Raw genomic sequence first — 26,859 nt, forward strand, 5'->3', positions numbered from 1 at the left:
AGATGTATTTCTAAAGCAGTGTGATTGATGTTCTTGTATCAACCTAATATAGTGGCTTTTAGATTTCAGGCTAGAAAAGGATGCTTTTTACCAGTGGTAAAAATGATTTTTACCAGTGGTAGAAGAGTAAGTAATACAACGATGATTGGAATATTTGACGGAAATTGAGGGTCTAGCATTTTAGATGGTAGGAAGGGATCAATATGATATAGTGATTTCAGCTATCAAACCTACCAGGGCAGATGTGAACGTACAGGAAGTAAGAACATTTTTATACAAGAAGGTAGCATAGAAGTCTTACTGAAGAGGGAACTTCTTGAAATCTGTGTATATGTGAATTACAGATATAATGAAAGATTCACAGTAGAGACTTATCATAGACTTCAGGACAAGACAATAAGATGGACATAGAAAGCTTAAAAAAAAGATCTGTGTTATAAATTTAGCCCAGGTTCTAGAATGTGGTAGAAAGCCTCAACAGTAACTGAAGACAAAGTGAGGTTATTTTATGGATAAAAGATCATTTCCTAAAACAGTTGGTTTAGAAATCCACATGGAATTCCTGGTTAAGAATTAACAAAGTCCAAGAAAACTGCCATACAACTTATCAAATTTTACAAAAGACAGCTGTAACAAAATGTAGATCTTAAAAGAAATTATAATATAAAATTTATGTAATTAGAAATTCTTAAGAAACACAGAGAGGACAGGGTGCAAAGCCTCAGACCCATGCAAGCAGAATTTTGGAGCTGAGTTCCTTGCATAAAACCAGGAGCTGTGAAAGATAGATGCACCTATCCATGAAAAATGGAATAAAAAAGTATTGCTCACCAGCCAGAGGAAATAGCAATAAATGGATATCATACGGTCTAAGATTCTTGCATTGTCTGAAAGTAATAAGTTAGTCATTTATGTTAAACTTTAATAAGACAAGAGTTTATATTGTAATATCTAATGTTTCCACTAAAAATAAGGTTAAACAAAGTGTGGCATACAACCTAATAGAAGGGAAAAATGTAACAATTTTTTAAGTATTATTTAATCCAAGAGAAAATAAGAAAAGAATGAAAAGGAACATAATACAAGAAAAATAGAAAACAAAGCATAAGCATGAAGGTAAATTCTCAAAGGACAAAGACTGTCCTGGTGAAGGAGATAACCTTGTGAATATATATTAAATGTAAACAAGCTAAATTCTCAAAAGGCAAAAACTGTCTTTGAAAGGAGGATAACTATGTAAAGATGTATATAAATCTGGAGGAGGAGGGAAATTCACTTTAATAAATCTGAATGTCATGGGATTTTTAAGAGATTTTTGCAGAGGGGGCGAAAAGGGTCTTTTAAAATAAAAAGGGGAGGAGAAAAAAGAGAAAGAAAGAAAAATAGGGAGACTACAATTGTGGTGACTTAAATACCATCTAGATATTAGAGCTTTATTGGATCAAGAGCACTACTGGCTCACTGCTGCTAATGTAGAGCTACCTCCTTGCGCACCTCCCCATTACTTTCCTGTATTTTAAGTTTCAGTTCCATTGTAGTAGCCATCTGTTTTCCTGAACTTTTTTGAATAGGAACTTCAATTTTTTAACTAATGGAAAATAAAGAAATTTTAGGGTTAATGGGAATAATATTATTGGACGATAGTTAAGTATAGATATTGTGGAGCCAGACTACTTGGATTTGATTCCTCTCTCTGACACCTGCCTGCTGTGTGACCTTTGACAAGTTCTGTAAGCCCTCAGTTTACTCATCTGTAAAAGGAAAAATATAATATAGGACTGTTGTAAGGATTAAATGTAAATATAAGTAAAATGCTTAGAACAGTGACTGTCACAATAAGTGCTTTGTAGTCATTAACTGTTAGTATTGTTACTATTATTGTCATTATGATGGGTATGATATACTATTTATTCCTTATCTAGCCTGTGGACTGGGTTAGTGTCCCTGTAACTGAGTGGGTAAGGGCTAAAAGGGCTGATGAAACTATTCAATGAAGACTTTCTGGGACTCTGCCTACAACTTCACCTGCTTCAGTGTCCAGGTGACTTAGTATAAAATAGAGTTAGAGAGGTGTCTCTTCTTCCCACCTCTGTACTGAACTGTTCTGGCATTCCAAGCACTGGAATCTTGGGGAATACTACAAGGCAGCACCTCCATGTGGATCTCATTGCTCTTGTGATGGCCAGTGGCAGCAGTGAGGTAGTAAGATGAAATAGCTATGACTCTCACCAACAGATTTTTATAGGGACTTAGGAGGCAATTTTAGGAATTTATAGTGCACTACCTTAGGGACTCAGAAATAAATGGGGAGGATTTTGAAGGGGGAATAAAGTCCTGTATTATGGGGACTTCCCTGGTGGCGCAGTGGTTAAGAATCCGCCTGCCAATGCAGGGGACACAAGTTTGAGCCCTGGTCTGGGAAGATCCCACATGCCACGGGGCAGTTAAGCCTGTGTGCCACAACTACTGAGCCTGCGTGCCATAATTACTGAAGCCCATGCACCTAGAGCCCATGCTTCTCAACAAGAGAAGCCACTGCAATGAGAAGCTCACGCACTGAAATGAAGAGTAGCCCCCGCTCGCTGCAACTAGAGAAAGCCTGCGTGCAGCAACAAAGACCCAATGCAGCCAAAAAAAAAAAAAAGTCCTGTATTACGATGATGGGATAATCATGCTGGCAGCTATTTGCTCACTCTAAAGGTTGGTATCAAGGAGGACAATCCTATCTTGCAACCCATATCCCTTTGTGCCAACATTGACAACAAACTACTGTGCCAGATGGTCCAGAGACTGGGCTTAAAATCACAATATTACATTCTCAATTTCTGTACAATTAGAAGTGAATGGCTACCCTATCAAACTACCACTGGCATTTTTCACAGAATTAGAACAAAAAATTTCACAATTTGTATGGAAACACAAAAGACCCCGAATAGCCAAAGCAATCTTGAGAAAGAAAAATGGAGATGGAGGAATTAGGCTCCCTGACTTCAGACTATACTACAAAGCTACAGTAAGCAAGACAGTATGGTACTGGCACAAAAACAGAAATATAGATCAATGGAAGAGGATAGAAAGCCCAGAGATAAACCCACACACATATGGTCACCTTATCTTTGATAAAGGAGGCAAGAATATACAATGGAGAAAAGACAGCCTCTTCAATAAGTGGTGCTGGGAAAACTAGACAGCTACATGTAAAAGAATGAAATTAGAACACTCCCTAACACCATACACAAAAGTAAACATAAAATGGATTAAAGACCTAAATGTAAGGCCAGACACCATCAAACTCTTAGAGGAAAACATAGGCAAAACACTCCGTGACACAAATCACAGCAAGATCTTTTTTGACCCACCTCCTAGAGAAATGGAAATAAAAACAAAAATAAACAAATGGGACCTAATGAAACTTAAAAGCTTTTACACAGCAAAGGAAACCATAAACAAGACGAAAAGACCACCCTCAGAATGGGAGAAAATATTTGCAAATGAAGCAACTGACAAAGGATTCATCTCTAAAACATACAAGCAACTCATGCAGCTCAATATCAAAAAAACAAACAACCCAATCCAAAAATGGGCAGAAGACCTAAATAGACATTTCTCCAAAGAAGATATACAGATTGCCAACAAACACATGAAAGAATGCTCAACATCATTAATCATTAGAGAAATGCAAATCAAAACTACAATAAGGTATCACCTCACACCAGTCAGAATGGCCATCATCAAAAAATCTACAAACAATAAATGCTAGAGAGGGTGTGGAGAAAAGGGAACCCTCTTGCTCTGTTGGTGGGAACGTAAATTGATAGGGCCACTATGGAGAACAGTATGGAGGTTCCTTAAAAAACTAAAAATAGAACTACCATACAACCCAGTAATTCCACTACTGGGCGTATACCCTGAGAAGACCATAATTCAAAAAGAAACATGTACTGCAATGTTCACTGCAGCTCTATTTACAATAGCCAGGACATGGAAGCAACCTAAGTGTCCATCGACAGATGAATGGATAAAGAAGATGTGGCACATATATACAATGGAATATTACTCAGCCATAAAAAGAAACGAAATTGAGTTATTTGTAGTGAGGTGGATGGACCTAGAGACTGTCATACAGAGTGAAGTAAGTCAGAAAGAGAAAAACAAATACCATATATATAAATGTATATAAATACCATATACATAAGTACATATATATGGAATCTAAAAAAAAAGAAAATTGTCAGAAGAACCTAGGGGCCAGACAGGAATAAAGATGCAGACCTATGAGAGAATGGACTTGAGGATAAGGGGAGGGGGAAGGGTAAGCTGGGACAAAGTGAGAGAGTGGCATGGACATATATACACTACCAAATGCAAAATAGATAGCTAGTGGGAAGCAGCCGCATAGCACAGAGAGATCAGCTCGGTGCTTTGTGATCTCCTAGAGGGGTTGGATAGAGAGGGTAGCAGGGAGGCAGTTGCAAGAGGGAAGAGATATGGGGACATATATATATGTACATGTATAACTGATTCACTTTGTTATAAAGCAGAAACTCACACACCATTGTAAAGCAATTATACTCTAATAAAGATGTTTAAAAAAAAAAGTGAATGGCTAAAATTAAAATAACCAGAAGTATCAAAACAGCCTTTGAGTAGTGGGTTTTTTTTTAACATTTTATCTTTTTAATATAAAATAAACTTGCCTGGAAAACAGATCGTTAAACACATCTGGTAGTAATTTAAATTGTGTGATATGTTTAGTGAGGATTTTTTCAATCAATTAAATTTATAGTATCTCTGCTTATCTCAGTTTAGGCCATGCAAGTTCCCTGCCAATTACATTTTCCTTTTTTGGGAGGCATCTGAGACCCATCTTACTCTAACTCCTCTGTACCTTATTATCCTGCTGTCCTATCCATAGTTTTTTGGCCACTGATGGGTACTTTCCCATCCACACGTTTGCCAGTGGCTTATGAAGTTGTCCAGCTTGAGAGTTCTATCCAACAGGGTGTCCTATATTGGGTAGTGATGAAATTAAACTTTCAGGGGAATTGAATGTATCATACAGAGAGAGTCTGCAGAAAGTCATGTGGTATAGAAATGGGGAGATACATAGAGGAAGTTAGCAGAAGCCATGAGGAAAGAGGAGGAGAACAGAGATAGGTTAGGCAATAAAATGTACAAAGAGGAAGCAGATAGACACAGAAGGAGAGATGAGGTTATTAAGTCAAAAAACAGTCTAGAGTTGTTCTTAAGTCACTAGTATATCCTAGAGAGCAATAAATGGTCTTCTAATTCTCTTTGTGCTCTTCTAGAGTGGTTTTATCTCCTTTCTTAACTTTCTGTGTATCCTGTTATAAGCTCTATCACTTGAAACCCAAATGCCTATTTATTCCTTGCAAACTGAATGATCCTAACACCCTCATTTCCAGCATTAATTTAACAAACCATGTGTGTGAATTTAATTCCCATGTGGGACAAGTTAGCTTTGCCAAGTTCTGTGACCCTCCTCATGCACACAATGACTAGGAAACACATCAGTTGTTATAAGAAAGAACAGTTCCACAGTGTGTAAGAACTAGTGCACACCTGTCTTCAGTGTTGATAAAATAAATCAACGCTGAAGACTAGGGACTTCCCTGGTGGCGCAGTGGTTAAGAATGTGCCTGCCAATGCAGGGGACACGGGTTCGATCCCCGGTCTGGGGAGATCCCACATGCCGCGGAGCAACTAAGCCTGTGCACCACAACTACTGAACCTGCGTTCTAGAGCCCGCGAGCCACAACTACTGAAGCCTGCACTCCTAGAACCCGTGCTCCGGAGCAAGAGAAGCCACCGCGATAAGAAGCCCGCGCACTGCAACGAAGACCCAACGCCACCAAAAAAAAAAAAAAACAAAAAAAAGCTGAAGACTAAAGATGGTGAAACAGTAGTGACTTTTTAACATGAAAAACTACCCTTTCTCCCCTTTTACATATAAATTACTAGAGAAAAATAAGTAATAAATACATATATGATAGAACCATATAGTTTAATTCTTTTTACCATTTACCAGGTAAATCTCATATAATTTATTTTCCTAACCCTACCAGAATCATGTGGAGTTGGGAGGGGTAGGGATGGATAGTTTCTCCAAAGGATGCAAGTGCTGTTACCATAATACAGGGGAAAGATATGCCAGCAGACAAAAATAATAGATAACCCTTATACGACTCAGTTGGAAAAAAAGCAAAATATGTTTGACAAAAATATTACATTCCAGTAAAATCTGTAAAGACCATATAGCAATCTGAAAAATCGTTGTAAAACAGTGTTAAGTAAAAAAGGCAAAGTATTAAAATAAAGGTATGATGTGGTTGAAGCTTTGCAATATGCAAAAATTAATAACCTGTTTGCATTGTGATGGTAGAATAATGGATTATTACATAAAATCATTAGTATATTTGTAAAAATATTTGACAGTAAACAAAATGCATTCATTAAAAAAGAAAGACACCTCATTCTGCATTTAGTAGAGAATTCCTTTTCTTTCTTTACATGAGAATTTGCTTTCCAAGTAACTGTGTATGGGCACTGGGAGCTGATTATGAGATTTGCAGATCTTTCCTCCTGGCTTTACTGCTCTTCCCTCAGGTTGAAGAGCTTGGTGACCATTTGCAGCTCTGTTGCTGTTGCTGCAGAAACACCAGCACTGTGACATGACTGCTGCCATATACCACCACTCCCCTCTGCCATCAATATCTGAGTACCTCAGGTAGTTTGCAGGGAGGTCCCACCTCAGACAGAGCTAAAGTCCAGTGATCCATTCAAGATGCTGTTTGCCACAGTTACGAACCTGGGTGGATCCTCAGAATGTAGGGAAGGCCATTTCTCTCCTCAGTGCTATGCACAGTCCAGGGCAGACTGGGATAGAAACATGTGATGACAACAACAACAAAATACAACTGCTTGGATCCCAGTGTTTGAGCTCCATTGACCCGCTGTGTCAACTCTCATCCACATGCAACCATTTACCCTGTGGCACATAACTACCTTCCATTCTTTCAGAGGAAATAATAAACCATTTTACACCCTTGTGGACATAAAGAAGACAGGCCAGATGAAATAATTGTGATTATAATGAAATGTGTGGATGAGAAAAATTTGGAGTAGGGGTTGTTCGTGCCAAGCTTTCCACACTAAGCATGTGTTATTTTGTAATTGTGTGGATGGGGAGTCCTTATAAGTCCTTACTTATAAGGACTATTGAGGAACTAGCAAATTGGAAAGAGGCAGGTATGGTTGGTATAAAAGTAGCCCCAATTACAGTAATACATGGAAACTAACTATCCCCTATGGCTGATCCTCTACCCAGCAGCTCAATATTCTCAAATATGTTTAAGCTTGTTTCATTTTATCATGCCAGCAATTCTACATTTTCCATCTTTCTGACTTGGTATTTGCATAGATTTACATATCACCCCAGGTCATGTGGTCCCCTGTTAAAGTATTTAGTTCATCTAAATACTGCTTTTTCAGCTTAAATACCAGGTAGGGTAATCAACTGTCCCAATTTGTCTGAGACTAAGAGAATTTTTGAGATGTGTGGCTTTAGTGCCAAAGCAGGACAGTCCTGAGCAAACCAGGATGAGTTATCACCCAATCCCAGGTCTGCTGTAAAGACTTTACCAACTTTATTCCAACGCACAAAAGTTTGCCTTCAAGGAATTCTTTTTGCACTTAAGGTTAATATGCACCCAGCGTTCTAAGCAGTTTATTTAACATACATTCTCTCTTTATTAGGGGATAGTTTGCAAGTTTCTTGAGGGTAGGAGCCACATCTCTTTAATTTTTATATTTACTGATACTTAACAGAGTGCTAGTGTTTAATAAATCAATGTAAGAATTTTAAAATGTTACTTGACATTGCTTCAAGCATTACACAATTTTTCTTCTTTAGTTTCATTAAGTGATTAAATTTAATGGTTATGAATGTGGGTTTTATTTTAGGACATCTTGCTGTTCTGTTTCCCACCAAGTCAACTACTGATTATGTGACCACGGACAAGTTAATTAGCCTCTCTGAGCCACAACTTTTTAAATCTGTAAAATGGTGATAAAAATAGTACCCACCTCCCAGGGATATTGTAAGGCTTAAGCAAAATACTGTCTAAGTGTGTAATGTTTTGTCTAGTACATAGCACACAACTAGTTATTATGTGGTAGCTGTTAATAAGTGATCACACATCAATTCACTGTATTCTTCCCTGCATTGTTTCTTTCAGAGAGTTTATGTCATCCCAGGCAAAAGCAGTTATTAAACCTACTGAAGATTATTTGCAGCCTCAGTTTGGCCCCAACAGACTTTTACATTCAGCGGCAGCATCAGAAGGGTCAGGACTTCAAGATTGCTCCGCACATCAAACAGCATCAGATCATAGCCATGATGAAATATCAGACCCAGATAGCTACAAATCAAACAGTAAAAACAATTCTTTTTTTATATCAGCATCCAAGAGAAACAGACCTGTCAGTGCTCCAGTGGGTCAACTGAGGTAATCAAAGCTGTTCTCTGTTCTTTTTAACTGACTGTTGAAGCTTTTTCCTTTGAGAAGAATTTATAATGACTCAGTTGACTATTTCAAACATTAAAATGTAACACATCTCTAGAGTTTTGTTTCTGCTTTTGTTTTGTTTACTTTTTTCTTTGAAAGCACCTGAGTAGAATGTTGCTAATTACACTTGGGGAGAACATGAGATACACTTGAACGTGGATAATATGAAACTCTGAAAGGAATATTTGAAGCAGAATCAGGCTAAGACCATGAAATACCTTGGTTTACCAGATATTTGTGTAAAAGTAGAAATGCATACTTTTGATATTTAACCAATATTTGAAATAAAATCAATTGAAATGAACTTTAAAACCATTTTGTGTATGTTTTCACATCAAGATTGTTATCATAAACTGTTAAGTTTATGGATAGAAGAAAATGTTGATAAAAATAAAAATTAAACTAAGAAACATATTCACATTATTTTCATATGTTCAAATAGGTGGATATATCGTGGTTTTAATTTATCTCAGATTTTTACTTTAAAATGTTTACTTTGCTGCTGTGGCATTAGGAGTTACCAGGGTTAGCTAGAGAACTCTTAAGTAAAAAGTATGACATGTTAGTCATTTACATGTACTTTTGCTGAGAAAAATAATACGGATTGAAACTGGTTTTGACTGAAAACAAAACTTAGAAATCTTCTCTTACTGCCCCCAAGCAATTTGAAATGAAAGCAATAAAATTGACTTCAGAACGAAAAGTTTAGCATGATGTATTTGAATTTCAAATCTTTAAAAAAAAAAATCAAAGAACTTTGATAAACATGAAAACTTAAGGGAAAATCTTAGCCATTTACTATTTCATGATGATAAGACCGTATTACTATTTTTTTTGCTTTCTGTTAGAATATAGCATATATATATGTATAATTTTTAAAAATGAGTGTTGTGATGTTTTATAGTAAAATGATTTAAATGGTTTATTCTGAGATATGTGTTTTACATGAACAGTTTTGGCAAACTTATCATGTATTAAATATTTTTAAATATTTAAGTATATATGGGCAATCTTATCCTATAAAAAGGTGTTTTGGGGTTTTTTTTGAGGAATATTCAGGAGCAATCGTTAGTGCTTATATCAGTAGAAAATACCCAGGGTAATATTTACTTAAATATTTTTACTAATCAACGTGCACAAATTGTTGTGTGTTTTTTTCTTCAGAGTTGCAGAGTTCTCTTCTTTAAAATTTAAGTTGGACCAGGATTGGCATAGATTGTCTCAAAGATACAAACTTCAACCCAGAGTGATTAGAGTGACAGCTTACAAAAATGGATCTAGAACAGTTTTTGCCAAAGTTACTGTACCACCCATCACCTTGGCAACTGGTGTCCAAAAGTTTTCAGTGATTTATTTCTTCCCTTATTCTCTTTATCGATGAAAAGTGAGAAAGATGACATTTATTGTTTAAAATTTTCTGTATCTGTAAATTGCTTATATGTATACACATAGACCTCACAGGCATTTCATTCCTTTTTTTATCAATATATAAGTAGTATATTTAATTAAACAGATACAATGGCTTTATATCTCTATAGCATTGTTAAAATGATGGAATGTTCAAGGACTAGAATTTGAGAATCAAATATTCTCAGTGTTGTGATTAACCTATTTGTATATTTTCAACTGCTACAAAATAACCATATTGGCGGAGTTATTGAGTTACTTAACTTGGCAAGTGGCTCAGTGGGTTTCTATTTGATCATTGCGTCTTTTGTTTAGCGGAAATGTGTTACTTTCTTTGTTGTCAATCCCTTTCTCTTACCTCTTGCTTTCTGTTATTTGCTGGAGGAGTGCACGGAAAAGCTGAATCTGAACATGGCTGCACGACGAGTATTCTTGGCAGACGGCACTGAAGCCCTCGAACCCGAAGACATACCCTGTGAAGCCGATGTTTATGTTTCAACGGGAGAGCCCTTTTTAGATCCATTCAAAAAAATTAAAGGTAAAAAAAAAAACAACAACACCCTACCCCCCCCACAGTAAATTGCTTAAGCGGTGCAATTAAAAAATGATTTTCATTCTGTCTTTTTTGCATGGTTTAACAAAACTAATGTTTACGCATTTACAGCTCAGTAAGAGGATAATGTGCTTAATGAAAGAAAAATCCACTGACAGCCACGTTTATTGCCCTTCATTAGCATTGGTGCTTAATTTAATATAGATCTGAATAGACATTAGGGAGCCTGCAGGAGGTTAAATGGTGAAAATATAATAAATTAAATCAGAGATTATTGAATTTACTGTTTAGTTTCTGTGACACTCAACAGACATAATTCATTAGACTTATTCTCTCAGAAAATAGTTCAAAGTTTCAAGTATCATTTATTCATTTACACTCTTGGTCTTTTTTCAGATGGCATTAACATAATTTTGAAAATGTGGCCAGTAATGAACATATAATTCTTATATACATGTGATTTTCCAAATGAAATTTTTCATAAGATAAATGCTACAGCTTGACTTTTAACCTTGAAATGTATATATATTTTACATTTACAAAATATGAATATGTATATTTTAGACACACTTGTAGGTAAGGTCTTTTTTAAAAGTCCATTGTTTCTAACATTTCAGAAATGTGGAGATTTTCTAAAATGAAAAAAAAATTTTTTTCAGTGGGAAAGAATCTGTTTTAAGAGAGAAATAAAAGTACCACTGTCTAAGAATATTCTTCTAAGCATGTCATACCCAGGGTCTGTTATCAAGTGCTGTATATGGTAATCACATTTAAATGACATAAGAACTTTGCCGTACAAATTCAGTGTATCTAACTGCTGTATTCCCCTCTGCTTTTTATACCTTATTAGAAGTATTCTTTTTTTTTCCTGCAACTGCTTTAAAGCCAGTGAACCAAAGGCAAGTCTAGGCAGTAATTGCATAAGTAGAAAAAAAGTAATTCTGAAGTTCATTACAGATGAAGTGATGAAAATTCTTCTTCTATTAATGTTATTATATAAAATGATACTAGGATTTCTATCTCTTTAAGAATACTTGATCATTAGGAAATAATTTCTTGAATTCATTAGAAAGTTCAAGGTAATTTGGTCCTTGTAAAGAAACTTGTTGCTACAATACACAATGAAAATTACCTATGCAGTTGTGTAGACCCATATATTTTTCAAATTTTGCTTTAACTTTAAAATATGGCTGCCTTTATTTGTATTCAGTGAATCATCTGCTTGTGTAAAAGCATGAGTCTTTGTGGGTAAATGTTTCTGTGACTTTTTTATATGCAGATATATATGTAATAAATGCTTCCTTAAGATCCTCATTTATTTTTATTAATCAGAAGTACTTGCCGTTCTTATGATTACGGTATTTTGCAAGAGATATATAAAAATTATTTATAGCTAAGCTTCTTAGAAGATCTGGACATGTATGCCTAAAATAACAATGTCACACACATGACTAAGCTTGGTGGATGATTTTTAAATGTACAAACTAATTTCCTCCTACTTTTTGTTTTCTCTTTTATCCTTTTAAAGCCAAGTCTAGAACAAAAAACTTCTCTGCTTTGTCTGCGTGTCTTTGGCTGTGTTTCACTGTGACATGCACTGCTGTTCTTTTAGCACCAAAATGTTGGCACACACTCCTGAAAATTTCACACCATCTCTTGCTGGATCAGCAAGCTTAACCCACCAAAATCTGGTGTTGTGCAATGGTTTTTGACTGATAATCAATCTTTATGCTGCTCGACAGTTGTTGCTGGGACACGGAGTAGAGCAGGTGGCAGATGTGCCTCGTCTTTTGAGAAAAGAAATTGTAGGTGAGCTTGGATACAGACTAGCATATCACATGTCCGTTAAAAAGACTTAAGTATAATGGGGAAAAAGCCACTTGTCTAAGTTAAGCTCATAGATAAGCCTATAAGCCTAAAAATTGATACTTGGTTTCTTTCAGAACAAAAATATAAACACCAATAATTTATTATATATATATTAAATAATAATTGGTTTCATATATGTAATTTATCATATATATGTATATAATTTGAGAGGGGTGTGGGGAGATTTCATATATGTATACCGCCTACACATTCACTTTTTCAAATCAGGTTAAAATTACCTTTCTTGCATGAGTTTCATAGATAATCGATAATTTGCCAACTTGTTGTCATGAGTTTACCATAAAAATAAAACATGCATGAGTAGCTTTGAAAGTGGTAGATAAATTTAGAGTAAGGAGGCATTCTCAGAAGTTGGAAAATTCTATTTTCTTAAGGTAAATTGGAGGAAAACACCTGGCAGAATTTGGTGTTACTGTTGTATCTTTCCAAATGAGCATGAATATTTTATGTACAACTCACCAACAAGCATTAGAGTCAGTAACTGGTCATTATTTTAATATACTGATTTTCATTCATTCAACAAACATTCATTGAGAGTCTACTTTGTGCCAGGTACGAGGCCAGATCAGAGACAGATAAAAAAAAGGGACTCATAGTCTGATTTCTTTTTTTGTCATTATCCCTTCATCTCTGATTTTAAATTAAAAAAAATTTTTAAACCGAATGCTTTGGGCCCTCCAAAGGAAAATTCACTTTATTTCTAGCACAGGAAAGTCAAATAAATCTATGTATATTTTGGCAATTATATTTCCATACTTCATTATTTTCTTATTCTTTAGAAAAATAGTGTAGATAGTGAAAATTGCCTTAGAATTATTTCCAGATTTACTAAGGTAGAAAGAGACCTGCAGAACATCTCTGAGTTTTGAAATATTTTACCACCCCTTTTGAGCATCACTGTTGACAACCAGTGGCACTGGATTTAATAGAAAGCTGGAGAGCTATTCATCACATACCTCCAAACACAGAGCTTTCATATAGAGGTCAAGCCAAGGTCAAGACTGACATGAAGCATTCCCTGTTGAAATGCAATATTAGAATAATTCTTACATTTGAAGTTGAACACCTAAACAGAAAGATTAATTGTGTGTGGGAAAAACAGAAAGAATTTTTATGAAGACATTTGATGAAGATCAACTGTCTTATTAAGTCTTGTAATTCTGCCATTTGAAGATTCTGAAATTTATTAATGATTCCTCTAGAACGGTGAAGATGTAGTTAATGAGTTGTTTGAAAAGGCATTTTTAAAGTTTTCAGATTCATGGGCATACAGTTTAGGTTTTATTCACAGTGTCCTGGATCTTCTGCTTAATAGTGGCACAGTAAAAATTCTTGCATCAGATTCATGGGGTTCATAGAGCTCAGCTCCTTTATAACTGCTAGGAGCTGTAGGCAATGCAAACCTAGCATAAGAAATGGTTCATGCTCTGCAGTAGCTTAAATGTCTTAAAAAAGATGAGGGAAAAAATCTGTTTGGGCCTAATTCATTAGGTCCAAGTTTCACTGTGTATGGAGTTCTGATTGTTTATTTTTATTCATTTATTGTTTTTAGTTTTGTATTTTCATTCTTTCCTGTATATCCTATTCTACTATTTGGCTTTCAGTGTTATCATTTATAGTGATTCATTTCAGTCCTGAGTTTTGTTAACCAGAAGTGAAACTGAGTATTACGAATAGGATTTTACATCTTTTATATACTGTATTGTGAAGATGTAGTCACAGAAAAAAAAAATCCATGAAAAGAGTTCTTGATACTACACCTAAGATCTAAATTTAAACCTAGAGATTTCTGCTAACTGCCATGTGATCTACAAAATGAAATAATTTGTTGTGACAGCTAGTGATTGACAAGAATATGTGTGAGCACATTTAAAATAGGCCATCTTTTCATGTAGAAGTAAATGTCAGTGAAATGATGGATTCTCATCATTTTAATTATTGATGATTTGGAAATATTTCAATTCCACGGCATACAAGACACATTCTAAATAGCAGCATAGCACTTTTTCTCATATCTGCATCAGTAATGAAATGTTCTGTCATATTTTGTTTTTCAAAAAATGCATTAGTTTAATGAACCTGGATTCGTGCATTATATTCTGTTCCATTATATGTCCCCTGAATTTGTCGACTTTTAAATGGTTGTGTTAAAAGCACAAGTTTCAAGAAGTGATCCACTACCCACACCACACTTGCTATTCTTGCTGCTGGATCTCAAGGCAATGCTACAGTGCTGTCTACACCGATGGCTGCATTAGTCCTGCTAAAGCTAACACTGGGCTTTGTGATGTTCACCCATAGCGTGACCACTACTTAACTTGGGCAGCTGCAACAGGAGTTAGAGTGGGTGTTCCCAAATTCTCTATTATCATTTTGTTTGTATAGTATAGGTATTAGGTGAGATTGTCAGTCCACCTCCTCTCCCACTTAGCTGCATATACCAAAAGCAGGAAAATGATATTATGCAGAGAAAAAAAGAAAAAAAACCCACTTCTGAGAGAGCACATGATTCTTTTATCTATTTCTACAAGTGAGGGTAAAACTATAGGCGTATATTTTATATATTTCCCTATTTCAAAAGTTTTAAACCTATAAATGTGTACAGTATCCTTACTATATAAACAGATGTGGGTCTGAAGACATTGCAAGAGATGGACGGCCCCCCCCACCGAAAAGAATCCTTAGCCAGTAGGAAAATTTAGAGCAAGCATATGGCAACATCTCATACTGTCAAAATAACAAATCATTGAGAAATATCTAAATTCTTGACATATCCATGAATTGTTGAATTGTATATATTGTATATATGCGCACAGAGGCTACACTTGTTTAATGAAGATGCCTGCAAACCTATAACTGTCCTGATAATTTGAATACTTTCTGCATGCCATGCACTCAGCATGTGCTTAAAGTGTATTATACTTTCTCCTTACAACCCCTGAGTTAGTGCTACAAGTCCACAGTCTCTTATATGCAATTCTAAAATCCAAAATTGCAGATGACCAAACAATTTTTTCATAACTCATTTAATAGCAGGACCTTATTTGGTATAACCAATCGATTGTTTTGAAGAAAAATAATTAATGTGTTTGATTATGGGCTGCTCTCCTAGACCTTGCTGGGCACATTACATAATATTTGATATATGTAACATATTAACATTTTTGAAATTCAAAAATTTCTACTTATGGAATCATATCTGACTTTAAGGGTTTTGGATATGGTCTTTCTGTCATAGCTGCAAAGAAATCTGATAAATTTTAATTCTCACTAGGATATTAACTCAGAAGGGTTATAAATGCTGTCTTTATCACCTTGAGTTGTTTGCTACATGGGTAAAAGTGGACAGAGAGAACATCTCCCTGACTAGAGCTGAGAGAGTGAGTGGAAGGCAATAAAAAAAAATATATGGTTCCGTCTAAGGAGACAGAGGACTAGTTAAAGAGAGACCATTCTTTCAGTCAGTCATTTCCTCAAGTAGTGTTTATTGAATACCTACAGTATGCCAGGATATGGTGTGAACAAGACAGAGGTCTTGTGGAACTCTGGTTCTAATAAGGTGGAAGAAGCAATAGACATAAACATATAGAGAACTAAATAAGTTATTTATTGACAGTGTTAAGTGTTATAAAGGCAATAAAAAGGGTAGTATCACAAGAATAAATGATGTCATGGAAACAAAAGGAGGGAATTTAAAATCTGAACCAGGCATTTGCAGTAACCTTTTTAAATGAAATCTCTTAGGCAGTTGTCTACCTACCCTGCTTGCTACTTTACCTGAGAATTCATTTATATAGTCTATACGTACTCTTTCAGGGTTTTACCTTCCAAACCATTCGTTTTTGAAGCTTTCAGATATCTGTTAGGAGAGACATGAGAAATGCCTTATTATTTAGTGGGAATAACACTCGACTTGAAGTCTAATGGTATTGCAAGATTCTAGTCCCTGTTATATGACCTTGGGCAGATTGGTCTGCATGTCATTATCCTTACCTGTATAATAGAGGTAATATCTAAAAGGATTATTGGATAGTGTCTTAATTTTCTAAAAAAAACGATAAATTATTTGAAAATTAAATGTTTATAAGTCCGTCATCAAAATAGAACACAGAGAATAGCATTTCATACACATAACTAAAGTTCCAAATGCTGTTAAGATCCCAAGGCAGGGCTTCCCTGGTGGCACAGTGGTTAAGAATCTGCCTGCCAATGCAGGGGACACGGGTTTGAGCCCTGGTCCGAGAAGATCCCACATGCCGCGGAACAACTAAGCCCGTGCGCCACAACTACTGAGCCTGTGCTCTAGAGCCCGCGAGCCACAACTACTGAGCCCGTGTGCCACAACTACTGAGGCCCGCACATCTAGAGCCCGTGCTCCGCAACAAAAGAAGCCACCACGATGGGAAGCCCGCGCACCACAATGAAGAGTAGCCCCTGCTCACTGCAACTGGATAAAGCCCGCACGCAGCAACGAAGACCCAACACAGCCAAAAATAAATAAATAAATTTATTTATCTTTAAAAAGATGCATATCAAAGGAATATTTTCAATGAGCCCAGGCTCTTGCATCTTCCCATACATAGAAAAACACTAAAAAAAAAAAAAAAAAAAAAATCCCAAGGCTATTAATCAGAACCTTGTGTCCACTGTTACCTTCCCAGAATAGCTGCCTGGGTTTGGGAAAACAGCAACAACAACACAATAATTTGTCTCTACTTTTTTATCACTGCCAGGGAAGCAAACTACTCTATGAACCTGGGCAAGTCACTTAACCTCTCTTAGCCTCATTTTCCTCATCCATAAATTGAGCCCAATAGTGTAGCTATGAGGAGTAAATAAGACGATGTATGTAAGAAGGCTGCTGTATATGTGTCTAAAACATTGTATTTGCACATGTTCTTTATCTATTTTCCTTCTTTTGCTCCAGCTCTTGCTCAACACGTTTCCATCAGTTTTGCATACATGAAAGTACCTGGTTTTACTACCAAAGGTATTTGCTAGGTCCAAGATCTTAAAATACATACAACCAAATTAAAATCCCTACCAAGCACTTGTGTTACAGCATGATATGGGAATCTGAGTTAAAGCCTTGGAAGTCTCACTATATTGTACTTTTTGCCTTGAGAATTTTTCTGGGGTGTAAGTCAAAATCAAGTCCTTTTAGAAAAGGAGCCCCAATTGGCCTTACTCTGCTCAATTCCAAGAGTGGTATTTTAAAATATGTTTATGACCCAAGGCGAGCCTTAACTTTAAGCTGCCATAACTTATTTCAAGAAAGTTCACAGAAAAGTTCAAGGAAAGGGTGACAACATTTTGATTGGCACAATAGATGGGATGTTTGTAATTTTAATCAAATTTAAATTGAAGACATACTTCAAATGATATGTCAGACTAGTGTTACTGAGTTAAAATCTAATGACAACCACTGTCATTATGAGTTAAGTATAGCCATCATGCCTATAGCAATAAATGATGACACTTAAGAACATGTAGAAACAAAGAACGCAAGTATTTAGAGAAAAGGGAGTGACTAGAAACTCAGTTGAACACAGGAATGTGACCTGGATTTAGTCTATTTACCAAACATAGAAGCAATTGTATTTTGAGCAGATGATATAATTGAATATAGCAGTATGTTTTCTTACTGTCAGAGCATTTATATTTTATAAACTCGTCTTGCACCCATGAAATGATGTGCTTGTTCACATTTAATGTCATTATCTATACTTACTTGACAGAGCATTAATGTATTTTCAAGTTTATTGCCCAAGTACAAGAGAATGAATTTTTAAAAATAAGATTTTTAATAAGCTCATGGATTTGAAGTTGCAAGTTTGCTGTTTTTATTCTGGTGACAGAATAAGGCAGTATTCTCTTTGCCTTGCACATGCAAAATGGAAAATTACAATGTGGGGAGCACTCAGGTTTATTTAATTTCTTGACAGGTATTGGCTTTCATTAAAGTAGACTGAGAAAATGTGGTGATATTGTAGATAGACCTTCTAATGCTAGAACATGCTTTATTTTTTTCATGATTTGGTTATAAACAAAACCAGGAAAATAAAATAGGTTGTGGGTTCTTCAAAATAAAGTACATCCTATGGTTGGGGCATAATATTCTCTGAGTGTTGCAAGAGAGTAAGTGTATGAACATGAACAGTCAAGGGGACTTGACTGGGATGTAGCCCTTTGGGGAAGTTTTTCCCAAGGTTATGACAGACCTTCAGTAGAACTTCACTAGAGTGCAGGCCTCACCCCTATCCTCACCCAGTGGGCTCTTAACTTTCTAGGGAGAAACACTGGGACAGGTCTGGTCATGATGCTTTGGAACCCACTAGGTGTGGCTAGCAAGTTTAAAGGAGGGCATGAGATGATAAAGTGAGACTAGGACCCCTTCTTTGACAGTTGTGTGTGTAGGGACAGAGAATTTGCTGAGAGTACTGTCAACAAGGGGGAGATTGAGGAACTCTCCAAAGGGGAACTCCAGGGCTCCTGCTTTCGAGCTTCATGGATGGATTGACATTGTATTTGGTCCTACTTTCTGCGGAAGCTCCCACTAGTAAGGATACACTCATTCTCAATGTACCCTTTTGTGACCAACAGATTTATAGTCATTGGTGAAGTAAACATCTGTTTTCCCCTCTAAACCAAGTTCCTTAGGGCATAAACCATGGCTGCCTTGTTCACCATCATTTTTTGGCACGGGACCTGGCACTTAATAGTTGCTCAGTAAATGTTGTTCATTGATTGAATGACGGACCAAATAGGTACCATGATGAACCATCCATATTCCAATGAGGTGGTGGTGGGAGGGGAGGGTAAAGACCTCATTAGAGCAGACTGCCTGGCTGCAAACAGTGAGTGGACATTTAGAAGGAGTATATTAAAAATCCCCTATCCCAAATTCATATGTAGATTTGTGAATGTTCCCGTTTGGCAGGGGGCCAGAGTAAGCCAGCCCAAGAATAATTACATGGCAGAGAGGCTAATGGTTATGCTAATGATTGTCTGAGACGAGACAATGGTCCAAAGTGGAGTGCTGGGATAAATTATTCTCCCGGGAACCTATAGATCTGTGATTTTCAGTCTTCCCACATCCTTTCAGGAATGCCCTTTTTTACCCATTCTCTACCCTCAATCTTTTTTTCTTTTGGTGGTTGGGGAGGTGGGGGGAGGCTTTCTTCTTCATTTAACACTTCCCTTTGTATTTCTCATAGTACCTTGCATACAGTAGGTGCTTATTAACTACTATTGAAAGTAAGGAAGTAAGAAAGAGGAGACGGGGTGACCTTTGGGAAGGTTTCGGGCCACTGCTCCCTGTCGTGCACAGCTGAAGGAGGCTCAGTAGTTGTGGTGCACGGTCTTAGTTGCTCCGCGGCATGTGGGATCTTCCTGGACCAGGGATCGAACCCATGTCCCCTGTGTTGGCAGGCGGATTCTCAACCACTGCACCACCAGGGAGGCCCGAGGCTGTTTTCTAATTCTTACAAAGGTACCAGATAGCCTCAGCCCTGGGAGGGGTGTCAGGGTTTTGAGATAAGAAAGTTAACAAAAGACAGAGGTGTAGAAAGCATTTGTTAGCTATGGCTAGTATGTTTCCTGAGAAGTTCAAAGTGGGTTTAGATGGCAATACATTTCTTGCTTTAATATTCAGACTGGCTTCCTGTCCCCCATGCCCAACAGTCCCCTCACTGCTTGATTACTCCATATTCCACCCACTCCCAGGCTTGCTTAACCCTCTTTCTCACCAGGGCTAAAACCCACTCAGGTCTTTGTTGAGCATCCTAGGTGTTCCAAGCTGGTGTAAAAGAGTCAGATCCTGTTTCTCTTCTTGCCTCTGGATGTAATAACGCTTACCCTGGCTGTCAGCCCTCATCACCTTTCTTCATATGAAGGCATATGTACCTAGAGCTGTCATTCACCTCGTGTTGCTAAATGTGAGGGTTCCCTGGTCCTCCAGTTGGTTCTCATATAGAAGGCCTGTGGTGCACACTTCAAGACATGCTGTTCCAGATCCATACTCATCCTCACTTACCCCAATAGCTTTGTTCCATAGGGAAATGGATTTTGCCTTAATGTAAGGAAGATTTTTCCAGTAGTCCCTCCTGTCCAAAAGATTAGATAGAATGGCTTGCTTTGGGGAATGTGGGACTTCTTAGTGTTATACAGAGGCTCTGATCTGTATAGGCTACGTCCCGCCCTCCTTGCTCCCATCTCTGGCCTCTCTGTGTTCAGCTTCCTCCCAACAGTCCATCATATTGTTGCATAACTCTGGGTCTTCACCTACATTGTTTTCCCTCCCTGGAGGATGCTTTCCCTCTTTTGCCAACTCCACGTATCCTTCAAGTCCTACCTCACATCCTTCCCCTGGGGAGACTTTCTTGGCCACCACATGCTGTGGCATGTGCCCCTACTCCAGGCTCCCTCAATACCCTGTGACATCTCTGACTAAGCACCTGTCATACTGTGTGTTGTTTTCCTTTCTTGTTCTCCCAAAAGAACAAGAGGGCTTCCCTGGTGGCGCAGTGGTTGAGAGTCCGCCTGCCGATGCAGGGGACACGGGTTCGTGCCCTGGTCTGGGAAGATCCCACATGCTGCGGAGTGGCTAGGCCCGTGAGCCATGGCCACTGAGCCTGCATGTCCGGAGCCTGTGCAGGAACGTTTGCTAGGCACTCAGTGAATGTATGTTGAATGACTAATTGAGTAAATGAAATGGGTGGTTAGAATCAATAATTTTTAAAGTTTCATTGGTTTTACAGTTCTGAACCCGTGCAAAGTAATGCACTAAGCCTATGACTTTTTTGCTTCTTCTTACTTTGTCCTCCATGATACATATTCTGGTTTCTGAGTAAATTCAAGGCGGGACATGGTAATGAAAATGCTAATTAGTCATGAGTATAAAAATGTAATATTTTTCCAATATACAGAGAAAATATAAATCAAGTTAATATCTACCTAATGGAAATATTACCTAATATTCACCTAATGAAATAATAGTCATACTCTGATCTGACATGTTTGAAAAATATTTTCCAAATATTTATTGAGCATTTACTATGGGATTAAACATTATTTCAAGGTGCTGGCTCTGCAGCAGGGAACAAATGCTTACATTGAAAATGTATGATCAACTTTTATTATTTTGTTAAACATCCAGCAAGCACACTTGTTTACAACATACCAGATACTGGAGGTACACAGATGAAAACACATTTCATACCCTTGAAATGTTCAAAGTCTGACAGGGACACACATACAAAAACGGAAGAGTTCAAAAAAATGAGGGACGCAAAGGTGAGGCAGTGAAGCTTGAAGAGGGTAGATTAAAGGAGGTGGCACTGAGTTGAGAAGGAAGGAAGATAGCCCAGCAAAGAGGGAGGGGAAAAGTCATGATCAAAAGTTGGAATCGGAAAAGAGCATGGTGTGTGCCAGTAGCTTATTTACAACTCCCTGCACCTCTACAGAGGGGGATTGTCTCAAACTCCTTTACTGCAGTGGTTCTCAGCTAGGGGAAATTTCAATTCCTGGGGAACATTTGACAATGTCTGAAAACATTTTTTGGTTATCCCAACGGGGAAGGTGCTACTGGCGTCTAGTGGGTAGAGGCCAGGGATGCTGCTAAACATTCCGCAACGCATAGTACAGCCCCCCGCAGCAAAGAACAAAGAAATGTCAACACTTGCTGAGGTTGAAAAACCTTATTTGACTGACAACAGACACAAAGATTAGTAAACTGAGTCACAGTGGTTTCCATAAGAACATTTTGAACAAAATATAGCCACTAAAGGCAGATGCCTTTTTAATGGGTGCTAAGGTGGGATGACGGTGGAAAGTGGGACAGTAAGAAGCTTGGGAAATCCAGTTATTTTAAATTAGGGGAATTCTTTTATTACTTTTTAGGCACTTGAAGGAGTGTACTGTGTCACGGTTAAAAAAGCAGGCTCTGGAATCATTCAGCCTGGGTCTGATCTCTGATTCTCTTAATCGATTTATTATACAGATCTAGTTGCTTAATTTCTCCAGGTCTCATTTTCCTCATCTGTGATATGAAGATTGTAATATTATCTGCTTCGTAGGGTTTTGAGGATACGACCAGTTAGTGTATACAAAGTACTTAATGCACTGCTTTCTATATGCTAATTTCTTGCTGAAAATCACGAGGAGGATAATAATATCAGCAACATTCACTGTGTTTCATATTAACACAAAAGTGTTCTATCTGTAGAAATTTCTTTCATCCATAAAACAGGTAAGGGAATTACTATTATTGTTCCCATTTTTCAGATAAGAAAACTAAGACAAATGAGGTTGATTTCACGAGTTTACAGAGTTAGCAAGAGGCAAAGTTAAGTTTCAGATCCCTGGAGTATGGCTTCAGAGCCCATGCTTTTAAGGCTTTGCTGCCTATCTAGTATATTATTAATATGTTTTAGTCATCATTAGTATTATTTTATTAGGCTGCTTTGCAGGTTGGTTTGAAAATCTTTACTTGTATAAAAAGTTTTATATATTTCCAATAGTCTTTCCATGTTTATCAACAAGGATCTGGAAAGTAGGAGTACCTTTAAAAACACCTATATATAATTTATGTTGAAAGAATATTTTCAAATTTATTTGAAAATGTATTATGTGGTTTTCCTAGATCCACCTAGAGTTCTTTCAAAAAACCTATTTGGAACTTCAGAAATGTGATTTAAAAAAAAATTTAGGCTGCCTAATTTTTAAGTGGAGTAACGTGTCCTTAGCTGTTTTTAGGTAATAGAATTATGAATATATTCCTTTTATTGAAATGTTTTATTGGAATAAAAGACAGGTTTGTTCATTAATTCATTCAGCACTTATCGAGCACCTACTCCATGCCCCAGATAAGCAGTGCATGTTTAGCCAAGAAAGCATAAAGTGCTAGTGCAATGGGGTCAGTTCAGTGGTAGATGTCTTCACAAAGAGCAGAAAGCAGGGTGTCCAAGCTGGAAAAGACTTTCTAGAAGAGATGACCTCCAAAGGGAGACGAGGAAAATATAAGCATTTACCTTAAATATACTCTGAGTTCATCCCAGTCTATTCCACTCCTTCTAGACCTTCATTTGCCAAGCAGTTCTCCTTGGCAAGTTTTCTTCTTTTCCTGAAAAAATTGTATGCCATTGTGGTCATTAGTGAACATCAAGGTGGTAGAACAATCATATTTAAGTTCACACTGGGGAGAGGTAGGAAATAAAGATGGTAGGTACATACACATAGGCAATAAAGTTTATTTTGCATAATGGGTATGTTATGAAAAGTGACATAAAATTAAATTTGTATCAGTTGAACATTTAAATGCACAGGAAAGGTTAACATCTAGTAACTATACCATGTGCAGTGAATTTCTATGTACCCTGGAGCAAGTAATGAGAAATACAGACTTGATTCCTACTTTCTAAGGGTTTAAATACGGAAGCAGAAATAGGATATACACTTATAAAACATTTACATAATAATTCCAGATGGTTTACACTCTTTCCCTAGCAGGTAGTACAGTGCCTGGCATGTGGTAAGTTCTCAAACACTGTTGAATGAATATATGGGTGAGTGTTACAGGCTGCAAATGCCCAAAGGATTCAAGCAATGACAGGTCATTTTAGGCTGGAGCGCTGAAGGAAGGTCTTAAACTGGATCTTGAGAAGGACTTGAGTCTGAATAGGTGAAGGATGGACTTAAAGATGAACTTGGTGTATTCATGGAATAATCAACAGACAGCTTAGGTAGCGCTATAAACTAGAGTAAGATAAAACCAGTAAGTTTGGATAGGATCAGATTGTCAGTAAACTCTTCTGTTAGATGTGCGTTTAAGTGAAGGGACTGTGTCTGTTTCATATTCCTTGCACAGGGTCTGGCACATAAGATGGGCTCAATAAGTATTTGTGGACTGCTTGACCGACCGACAGACAGACATACAGACAGACCGGCTGGTTGACTGACTCGTGGAAAACTTCAAAAGCTAACTTCCAGAACTTTTTCATCGGGCAGTGACAAAATTGGTGTTGTAGGGAAATTCAGCTGTAATTGGAGTATAGAATGTCAGGTGTAATGGAGGAGGGTCAAATACAATTAGGATGCTCTTGCAGATGATCTCTCAGATGAGGCTGGGAGAGAAATGGGCAAGTGGGCCTGGCTGGGAATGGAAAGAAAGGACGCTTTGAAGAGTTGTTGTGAAGACGGCAGAGCTGAGAGCTAGGTCTCCCTTCTTTGACTCTGTCTGAGGTCGGGTTCCCTAGACCCAGAGCCTGAGATGGTGATTTTTGTGCAAGGGCCTTAGGGAACACTGTCAGGTGAAACCTGTGAAGGAGTGAGGGAGGCAGCACAGGGCAGAGGCAGAAGCTTGGCCAAGCCCTGTATTCAGCTGAAGTCTAGCCCCAGTCTGGAGTGGGAAACACACTGCTGAGCTGCCCCTCCCTGAGGCAAGGGGACTAGCTGTTGTGTCCCCCCAGTCATTGGCTGTGGACTGTCCCCCTGAGTAGGAAGGAAGAGCTCATCACCTCACAGGCATTTCCTGGCTAGGTGGCTGGTTCCTTTCAGCCGACGGGCAGGTCCCTGAAGAAGGGTCAGCTGTGAGGCGTTAATGGCCTGGAGTCACAGCAGCTGGAGTTTGGGCACACTAGCCTGGTGAAAAGAATCCAGGGGACACCACCAGTGTTCCCTACACTCCGTTACAGTCTGATCTTCATAAGGTGCTCTGCTGAGAGCCTTCCAATGGCTTCCCATCACATCCAAAATAAACCCCCAACCCCTCATCCTGGCCTACACAATCTGGCCCCTTTCTACCTTTTGGCTTTATCCATACATATTCTCTCCCTGTCCAAACTTACTTTATTTTTCTTTCTCAAACCCGCCAAGCTCATTCTCACCTCGGAGACTCAGTGCTTGCTTTTCTCTCTGCCTGGAATGCTCCTTCCCTCAGGTTTTCATCACTAACTTCTCATCATTCAGGCCTCTCGGCTCAGATGTTCCCTCTTCAGAGAGGCCTTCCACTGTTTGTCTCTCCCCAAGAGGCTGTGATCTGTACAAGCTATTCTGTCCTATTCACAGCTGTCACCCTGGTGCCTTGAGGAGTGGACACCCAATAAATATCATTGAATGAATAAGCAATTGGTTGCAGAGAAATGAATAGGAGACAAGTGTTCAAAATCTGCCCGAGACAGTGGAAAACCTTGAAAAAAGTGGAACCATTGACAGAAATAAGAAGTGTGAAGGGTGCATCAAGTTGTGCAAAATAATGTGAAATTTTGTTTCAGACGTATTGAACCTGAAAACATGGCAGAAAATGTATGATGGAGACAGAAGAGTGTAGTGGTGTTTTTTTTTTTTTTTGAGTGTAGTGATTTGGAGCACAGTTTCTAGAACTGACTTCATATACCCGCGCAATCACCTACAAGCTATGAGATCTTGTGCAAGTTATTTAACTTCTCTGTGCCTCAATTTTCTCACCTGTAAATGAGGATAATGGCATTATAATGGTATTATAGTCCTCTCATAGAGTTGTTGAGAGGACTAAATGAGTTAAAACCTGTAAATCATATAAAACAGTGTCTGGCTAATAGCATGATTTTTAGTGGAATTTCAGGAATTCTGCATATAGAAGAGATAGTCAAAGCCAGGGCTGGGACTAGGGAGAGACTAGTGCAGCACCCACAGGACAAGATTTAAGGAGGCACTCACTTTGAGGGTTGTGCACTTGCCCCACCCCGAGCATGCTTCCTTAAATTTTGCATTCTTGGCCCTTCACTCACCTCAACCTAATTCTGGCCTGGTCAGAAAAATCAAACGGAAAAACGTTTTATTGGTAAGATTTTCTAAATCTGGGTACCTGTCACACCTTCTCCCTCTGGTCTTGGTGGGAGTGGTTTTTTTGCTGTTGCTAATCTCTGGGTTGTGTCACTGTCCTTTTGTTGCTTCTGGGTCTTTTCCATTACTTACATAACCAATTCCCTGCAGTCAGTCCCTCTGCTCAAATACTCTGAATGGATTCTGTTTTTCTGGTTGGACTCTGATGTAACAGTTAATATACTCTAGAGCTCCATAAGCATGGGACTTCAGGGATGTGGGGAAAGAAGCCAACATTTATGGAGTGACCTCAATGTGTTAGGTACTTTTACATGTAAGATATTTAATCTTCATCAGCTGGTGGAGTGGTACCCACTACATACTTTGTAGATGAGAAATCAAAGATGCAGGGAGGTATGACTCATCTAGGGCCACTAAGTTACAGAGCTGAGATTCAAACCTAGTTTAAAGGATTATACCCTTTCCACAATGCAAAGCTTCTGGGGGGGGCCGTGTCCAGATTGTGGGTACACTCCTATCAAGATACAAGAATTTACTTTTTCCCAGTGAGAGATGTTTTTTTATTTTCAGAGATACTGGCCATTAGTAGTCTCCTTCCTC

At 37.9% G+C, this 26,859-nt stretch overlaps 1 protein-coding gene across 1 annotated transcript in view; it reads left to right on the forward strand.

The window, feature by feature from the left end:
• The window catches only part of LOC149748708 (doublecortin domain-containing protein 1-like), a 66,344-nt gene that overhangs the window by 8,664 nt on the left and 30,821 nt on the right, over window positions 1-26,859 (forward strand). Inside the window, exons 2-4 of the mRNA XM_089915015.1 lie at window positions 8,259-8,528; window positions 9,753-9,918; window positions 10,380-10,533. Coding sequence (XP_089771141.1) covers window positions 8,259-8,528; window positions 9,753-9,918; window positions 10,380-10,533 — 590 coding nt within the window. The remainder of the gene's footprint in view (window positions 1-8,258; window positions 8,529-9,752; window positions 9,919-10,379; window positions 10,534-26,859) is intronic.

Source organism: Delphinapterus leucas, chromosome 7 (assembly GCF_059928025.1).
Source record: "Delphinapterus leucas isolate spDelLeu-1000000601 "Yukka" chromosome 7, BTC_Dleu_Yukka2, whole genome shotgun sequence".
Classification (NCBI taxonomy): Eukaryota; Metazoa; Chordata; class Mammalia; order Artiodactyla; family Monodontidae; genus Delphinapterus; species Delphinapterus leucas.